This window comes from Pantherophis guttatus, chromosome 8 (genome assembly GCF_059756535.1).
Source record: "Pantherophis guttatus breed Tessera chromosome 8, ASM5975653v1, whole genome shotgun sequence".
Taxonomy (NCBI): Eukaryota; Metazoa; Chordata; class Lepidosauria; order Squamata; family Colubridae; genus Pantherophis; species Pantherophis guttatus.
The window spans coordinates 8,119,290-8,127,323 of NC_142070.1; the positions used below are offsets into that span (position 1 = coordinate 8,119,290).

General features: G+C 46.0%; 1 protein-coding gene across 1 annotated transcript; it reads left to right on the top strand.

Moving 5' to 3' along the window:
- The first annotated feature begins 173 nt into the window (after window positions 1–173).
- On the top strand, window positions 174–7,022 carry STBD1 (starch binding domain 1). The gene is made up of 2 exons (XM_087874859.1): window positions 174–583; window positions 5,911–7,022. The coding sequence occupies exons 1-2, from the start codon at window positions 400–402 to the stop codon at window positions 6,654–6,656; spliced, it is 930 nt and encodes a 309-aa protein (XP_087730985.1). The 5' UTR covers window positions 174–399; the 3' UTR covers window positions 6,657–7,022.
- The last annotated feature ends 1,012 nt before the right edge of the window (window positions 7,023–8,034 follow it).

Genomic DNA, 8,034 nt, shown 5'->3' on the forward strand with positions numbered 1-8,034 from the left:
CCAGCAGGAGAGGAGGAATATAAAGATAACCCCGTTGGAAGGGACCTTGGAGGTCTTCTAGTCCAACCCCCTGCACGACGGGGGTTGCTTTTCCCTTTGGGGCTGCAAGGAAAGGCGGGGAGCAGCCGGGCGGCATCCAAAAAGTTTGCGCTCCGATCCCGAGGGCGCAAAAGAGCGGGGATCCCCTTGGGCGCTCCCCTCGTGTCAAGCGAGCCCAGCTGGCGGCGAGGCTCCTCCCCGGCCTGGGCTGGTGGCCGGCCTCTCTCCCGGTGCCCATATAAGGCTCCTGGGCGGGAGGGCGCGGCCCTGCTTCGCTCGGGCTCCTCCGCGCTGAGGCTTCAGCCCCGAGCGCCGGTTGCTCCTCTTGCTGCTGCTGCTGCTGCTGGGGCCGCCGTGGCCATGGCGTGGCTGGGGGTGGAAGGCGAGGACGGCGGGCTAATGGACGGGCTGTGGCAGGCCTTGCTGGCCGCCGTGGCGGCCGCCTTCATGACCTGGCTGTGGTTCGGAGGAGGCGGCGGCGGAGGAGGAGACGGGCAGCGGGAAAAGGCTGAGGAGCCCAAGGGGGACACGCGCGGAGCCAAAGGTACCGCCCGTCTGCCTTTCTTTCTTTCTTTCTTTCTTTCTTTCTTTCTTTCTTTCTTTCTTTCTTTCTTTCTTTCTTTCTTTCTCTTTCTTTTTTTCTCCCTCCCTCATTCTTCCTCCTTCTTTTCTTCCTTTCCCCCCTCACTCCTTTTTTTCTTCCTTCCTTCTTTTTTCCATTCTTTCCTTCCTTTTTTCTCCCTCCCATTCTTCCTTCCTTCCTTCCTTACCCCTCACTCCTTCCTTTTCTCTCTGTCTCTTTCTCCTTCTTTCCTTTCCTCACTCCTTCCTTTTTTCTTCCTTCCTTCCTTTTTTCTCCCTCTTATTCTCCTTCCTTCCTTCCTTACCCCTCACTCCTTCCTTTTCTCTCTGTCTCTTTCTCCTTCTTTCCTTTCCCCGACTCCTTCCTTTTTTCTTCCTTCCTTCTTCACTTCCTTTTTTCTCCCTCCCTCTCTCTCCATCTTTCTCCTTCCTTCCTTTCCCTCACTTTCTTTTTTTCTTCCTTCCTTCCTTCCTTCCTTCCTTCCTTCCTTCCTTCCTTCCTTCCTTCTTTCCTTCCTTCCTTTCTCCCTTCCTTTCCCCCTCATTCCTTCCTTTTTCCTTCCTTCCTTCCTCCTTCCCTGTCTTTCCTCCCTCCCTCCTCCTCCCTCCCTCCCTTCCTTTCCCCCTCACTCCTTCCTTTTTTCTTCTTTCCTTCCTTCTTTCTTTCTTTCTCCCTCTCTCATTCTTCCTCCTTTCCTCCCTCCCTCCCTGCTTCAGTCTTTTCCCTTTGTGCCGCCCCGGGGTACAACACAGACTCTTGGAACTGGAAGGGACTTCGGAGGTCATCTAGTCCAACCCCGTGCTCGAGTCAGGAGACCTTAATATATACAGCATCCCATTCAAATGGTTGTCCGGCCTATTTTTGAAAAGCCTCCAGTTCTGGGAGCGCCCGAAACTTTTATTATTTTATTGTCGTTGTTTTAACTGGGTTTTAATTACGTTACCTTTTCATATTGTATGTTTTTAACCTGTGTTCGCCGCCCTGAGTCCTTAGGGAGAAGGGCGGCATATATAATTTTTTTGGAAATAAATAAAATAAATGAACTCTTGTCAGCGTCTCCAGAAGCGGCTGCGCTTTTTTACGCGTCTCTGGCCCATTTTTTGGAGAGGGGCGCGCGCCCTGCAGGCGCCTTTTCGGGCGGGCTCCGGCCTCCCTTCCTGCCTTTATTCTTGGACCACAATTTGGTTCTTGAACCTCGCCTCCCCCCCCCCCCACCCCATTGCGTGGTTCGTCCGCCTCGCTTTTGCTTTGGAGAGGCACGAAATCCTCTTTCATACGACGCCCCCCCCTCCCCTTTCCAACCTGGTCAGGAGAAAAGCCCTGCTAGAAATATTAGTGCCAACCTTGGAATGGGGAAGATGTGGTGGGGTGTGAGTGTGTGGTGCAATCCCAGCCCGTTTTAGTATGTGGTGCCAAGTATGATGAAGGCCAAAACATAAAAAATTAAAAATGGAAGGGGTGACTTCTGCTCCCGGTGCCTTGTGTGAATGCAGCCAGAATGGAGCTAAAGCGCTATATAAGTGGTATATATTGCTATTAAACCTTTTAAACATCCATTTTTATATGGGAGGGTTTGGGAAAGTAGGATGGGGAAAGGGGCTGCGCTGCCAAAATCTCTGTTGGTAATAAAATCAGCGCAGCCCCAGAGGGCAAAATAACTTCTGTAAAGTTAGTTCCTCAACATATTTCATAATAGTTAACTGATACAGTATATGAAAAGGGTGGGGGGGGGGCTTAATAATCACTGTGGGACTCTATCCAAAAACATGTTGGCTCATCCAGCCCTTGCATTGCCCCGTTTCTGCACGTCTGACGAGAAAGAGCTACAATAACCTACTCTTGTGCAAGCTTGCAGGCTCCTACTGTATTTCTCCTTGCACCTTCCTCTATTCCTTCACAACTGTTCGTTCTCGAGTGCCTTTTTTGGGAGGGGACACCCCAGTGGTGGGATTCAAGTAATTTAACAACCCGGTTCTCTGCCCTAATGATTTCTTCCAACAACCAGTTTGCCAAACTGCTCAGAAGATTAACAACCGGTTTTCCCGAAGTGGTGCGAACTGGCTGAATCCCACCACTGGGACACCCGAACCCATCAATTCTTTGCTGAGGATAATATTGGAGACGTGCTTGTGGGAACATTCACAACATTGCCTGGGGTTAAGCTGCGCCTGGCAATTTGTAGGAAATTGGCGTGGGAAAGAATGAGAAAAAATTGCAGGCAGATATTTGTGCAGTAGCTTTTACAGCAGGGCTGCCCAAGCTTGGAAACCTCTGGACTTCAACTCCCAGAATTCCATGGCTGGGGAATTCTGGGAGTTGAAGTCCACAGTTCTTAAAAGTTGCCAAGTTTGGACACCCTTGCTTTAAGAGCAGGGGTCTCCAACCTTAGCAACTTTTAAGACTTGTGGACTTCAACTCCCAGAATTCCTCAGCCAGCAAAGCTTTTACAGAAGGGGTGTCCAATCTTGGCAACTTTAAGACCTGTGGACTTCCAACTCCCAGAATGCCACAGCTGGGGAATTCTGGGAGTTGAAGTCCACAGGTCTTAAAAGTTGCCAAGATTGGATAAATCAAATTAAAAATAAATAAATAAATAAATCTTGTTTTAGAGCAAGAGGTATTGCTTGCTCTTGGTAATCAAAGAAGATTGAATGGTGGCTGGCACTGAATCGGGCAGCTAGAATGCCTTTGGCCAGCCAATTCAGTGGCGCCTTGGCAGGATTCTTACAGCTATAGAAGGGCAACTATGCAAAGTATCGTCTTAGATTGTGCGACCTTTGCATGGATCGCGGTGCCCAGCCTGCCATCAGTTCTACAGGCCCCACAGGAATCCTTGGCATCTGGGCTTGTGTTTGCCTAATATATGGACAGGCCATGCAGAACCGGCTATTTTTAGCTCCCTTGTGCCAGTGCCCTGCTGACCGTTATGCTTATTCATGGCACAGCCGAACGAGAGCCTTTGCTCTTAAATTTTAACAGAGCTCAAATCAATCAGTGGCAAGAGTACAGCGGGAGAAAACGCTTCTTGCAAAGTTAAAAATAAGTTGAGCCAGGGGGGAAGAAGTCCAGAACTGGAAAATAACTGCTGAAAATAACTCTTCAGTAAAGATAGTAATTGCTTGTGATTGAATTGCTTGCATTTTTTTTTTTTTTTTGCCATGACAAATCTTGTCATTTGGACTAGCTCAGGTGAAAAGGGGGGGGAAGGGGGGGTCTAAGTAAACAATGGACAACAATTTCTTGGCATTTCAGCTATGGTGAAGCCTTAACTTCACAATAGGTTCTCCTTTGCCAGCTGGCTTGGAGTGCAGCCTGGCATTTGACTCGAGCAGGAACAGCCCGGAAAAGAAGGTGTGGTACTATAACAGCTCTTTGCAAGGGCTGATGGCATTTGCTAGACTATTTTTGCAGCTTTCCTTCTGTATGCTGGTCTAGTTTTCATCTTACAGTTTGAATCAAATCCAGTAAATAGCAGTGAGTTGCTATTGCTTGCTCACTAGCATGCAGTGAAGAAGTACCGTATTTTTCGGAGTATAAGGCGCTTTGGACTATAAGACGCACCTACCTTTTTTGGGGAGGAAAACAAGAAAAGAAGAAGAAAAAATCTGCCTCTGCCTCCCAGCAGTTTGCCTCCTTGCAGCAAACAGCCTGTTTCAGTTTCAGTTTCAGCACAGTCTGATTAACACAAGAAAAAAAAAATCTGCCTCCCAGCAATTTGCCTCCTTGCAGCAAACCGTGGAGGCTGAAAATGGGGCGTGTGGAGACAGCAATAGGCAATGGCAATCCCTCCAGCTTGAAACAGCTGAAGGTCGGGAGACTGATCCAACCGACTATCAGCTGCTTGTGCTAATCAAGCTGTGCTGAAACTGAAACTTGCTGCTTGCTGCAAGGAGGTAAATTGCTCAGAGGCAGAGGCCAAAGGGTGGGGGCCAGCTACATTCAGTGTATAAGATGCCCCCAAATTTTCACCCTCTTTTAGGGAGGGGGAAGTGTGTCTTATACTCCGAAAAATACAGTCTCACTTCGAAACAATTCCCAAGCACTTTAATTCAAGCTTATAATTATAATTCTTTTTTGTATTATTATTATTATCATTATCATTATCATTATCATTATTCATGCTAGCTGTCTGGAGATTCTCAATCATGCAGATCATGGTTGTCCCAAAGATGCCTTTTCCCAAAAGGCAACTGGACTTTCTTGATTTTTCTTTTTTCCTTTGAAAACGTTTCACTTCTCATCCAAGAAGCTTCTTTGCTTCATCGAAGAAGCTTCTTGGATGAGAAGCGAAACGTTTTCAAAGAGAAAACCAAGGAAATCCAGTTGCCTTCTGGAAAAAGAATCTTTGGGATTCACCCTAGCATTTACAGCGCATTTATATTCCACCGATTTTTAAAAAACATATCAAAAGGCACTGAAAATAAGGTAGGGACACCTGGTGAGGATTTTGCTGCTAGACATGAAACTCTTGTCAATCCTAATTGCCACTGAGCACAAAAGCCAAATTTGTATTTGTTCTAACCTAGGCTTCCCAAAAACATGAAGCCGACTCCTTGTCCCGATAAAATCACTTTTATTTAGTTTAAAGGGAATTCCTCTCCAGCAAAGTCCCGGCCAACAGCCTTTCAAGAGATTTCACAACTACAAACCTCTATCAGGCTTGGAGAGTTGCCAGGCCGATATCTTCCAAACGCCACTCTGTAGAAGACAATTCTTGTCAAGAAGTCAGGAACAGAACTTCACTCTAATGAATTGAACTAATTGTTTCCTGCAAATTCCCCTCTCCTTTCGCTCCTCTTTATTCCCTATGGGAGGGGCCATTCACCATCCACCTGTGGCTTTACTCCTGAGTCGACCCTTGTTCTTTAGCTGTTCCCTTTGTCTGGCAACTCTGCGCATGCGCACACTGGGAACAGGCTCCAGCTGTTCGTCTGCCTCACTGATGTCTGACTCCGAAGGCAGCTGATACCTGTCATACGGCCCTGGCCCCCTCTCTGCCTCTGACGCAGAGCCCTCATCAGAGCCTTCCCCAGACTCCAGGACTGGCCCATGTTCCTCCCCAACCTCCTCACTGTCTGAGTCTGCCACCAACTCTGCTGGCCGATGATGGGCCACAACAGTAGTGAGGAATTCTATGTCGGGAGAACAAATACAGCTTGTGTGGGATTAAATCGTCAATCAGGACATTTCCCTCGCTTTAAAGAGTCGTGGTGTAGTGGTGCACAAAATTACATGTACGAGGAATGTAGGACTGAGTTTTCATGGCTAACCATATCTTTTCTGTTTAGACCCATTTCAGAGAACCGGTGATGGTGTCGTTTCGGAAACAAAACCAGCATGTGTGTCCAGCCCACAGGAGCTACTAGAGAACCATGTTACACTCTCAGGAGATCATCATACCCCTGACGGTTTCATACAACCTCCTGAAATAGAAGCAGTTGTCAAAGAGCCTGTAATCCCATTTATGAACTGTTCAGAATATCTAAGGAGCGAAGCATCCAGTCACCCCAACACAGCCTCCGAACCGTCCCAAAGCCATGAAGTGGAAGCCCGTGAGGAGAGAACGTCAGCCGAAGTAGACAACTCTGGTGATAAGCCTGAGGAGAAACTCAACCAAGATCTGGGTCCAGAAACTGTGGATCCTGAAGACGTTGAGGCCATCAGGAAACCTTGCGCAGACGACGTTGGCAACAAGGACTTGGAACAAGGGAAGAGAATTGCGGCCGTGCCCCCCATGCCCCAGACTGTCCATGTGGTTTTCCGTGTCCACTACATCACTCATTTGGAAGCCCAGGAGATCGCGATCACAGGTGACCACGAGTGTCTGGGCCAATGGCGCCATTATATACCCCTCATGTGTGACAAAGATGGCTTCTGGTCAGACTCCGTGGTTCTACCGTTTGATACCAGCGTTGAGTGGAAGTTCATCTTGGTGGAGAGTGGCAAGATCGTGCGATGGGAAGAGTGTGCCAACCGAACGCTAGTAACTGAACACGAAGATCAAGTGGCCCATAAGTCCTGGGGGTATCACTGAACAGAAGGAGTATATTTCTCTGTCTTTACTTACCTACCTTAGTGCTTCTTCTTGCTGTGTGTTTTACTAGGACTGCCTCATAGCTAGTTTTTCTTCCACTAGGCTAGGTTTCAAGATAGAAACGCGTTCTTCAAATGAAGTCAAACCATGGACTCCCTAATAGTTAGGTGCTGTAGTGGGCAATGTTTCAAAATAAAACATTTTCAACTCTCAAGTTGACATTGTATTGTGTGAAGAGACAGGTGTGTGAATCAGGGACTCTGGATATAAGATAAGGATAGTTGGACTGTTCTGTAACTGTTTTAAAACATTCTTAGTTTATGATGACTGCATCCGAAAGCAATAAAGATGGACTTTTTACAATGATGGCTGGGCCTTTATATATATTTTTATCTGTAAAACCCTTTATTGGGATTCAAATATTTCAGCTTATCAAAATATATAATGCAAAAATACAAACAGAACGAAGATAATAGGTAAGTAAGGGAGGGGAAGGGGAAGAGAGAAAAGTGTAGGGAAAAAGGAAAAGCATTGACTTCAGACCCCTTTTGGTGCAGTAGAATAAGTTAATAACATAAAACCTCAGTTCTTGATTCTTAGATGATAATGTATACTAGCCATTTCTATAACAGCAAACCTATCTAATTGGCAAAACCCAATATCAACGTTTCATTTTTTTCCCCCCACCTCAAGCACAAAGTCCAAGAGTGGTTTCCAAGAAGAAGATGGCTGGCCTTTATATTTTGGGTGCTAAAAAAAGGGGTGGTCTTGATTTTACCTGCATTTTATCTGGGAGACCCTCCCTCTAAGCATTGCTGGAGGACACATACATCTGCAACTCGCTTGATTTTGGAAAAAATTGCCCTTTACCATGTCTGTCCTGTGCCCAGCACAGCCTTAGGCATGGTGTTAATTCATTAAAATAGAACATGTATAAAAGAGTAAGAAAATTAAACTCCCATTGTTTTAATTACTATTTTTATCACAATGGGGTTGCCAGTTCCTGGTTTTGTTATTGAGAAGGTTAGGATGACGATTAGGCAAAAATACTGTAATAAAGTTAAACAATTTTATTACAATGACATAAATATTGTAATAAAGTTAAACAAAGTTAACCTGGATGTATTTTTAAAATAAATATTGAGTTTCTAAAAATAACCTGGCTAATGCAATTATCTGTACAAGCACGTTAGTTTATGGTTAATAATTGTAATGAATCCATGCCCTCTCTAAAATACAAAGGAAAAAAGCTTCCTTCACTTCAGTGTAAGTAAAAAAGTTAAATTGATTTGATCCTAAATATAGTGACTTGCACTTTGGAAGAAAAGTAAGATTCTATCAATGGTGGGTTGCTATCAGTTCGCCCTGGTTCGGGCGA

Bases quoted from the DNA above. Each gene is read 5' to 3' on its own strand.
- STBD1 (XM_087874859.1), top strand. From the start codon at position 400: ATGGCGTGGCTGGGGGTGGAAGGCGAGGACGGCGGGCTAATGGACGGG. The intron at 584-5,910 runs GTACCGCCCGTC...TTTTCTGTTTAG, and splicing joins GGACACGCGCGGAGCCAAAG to ACCCATTTCAGAGAACCGGT.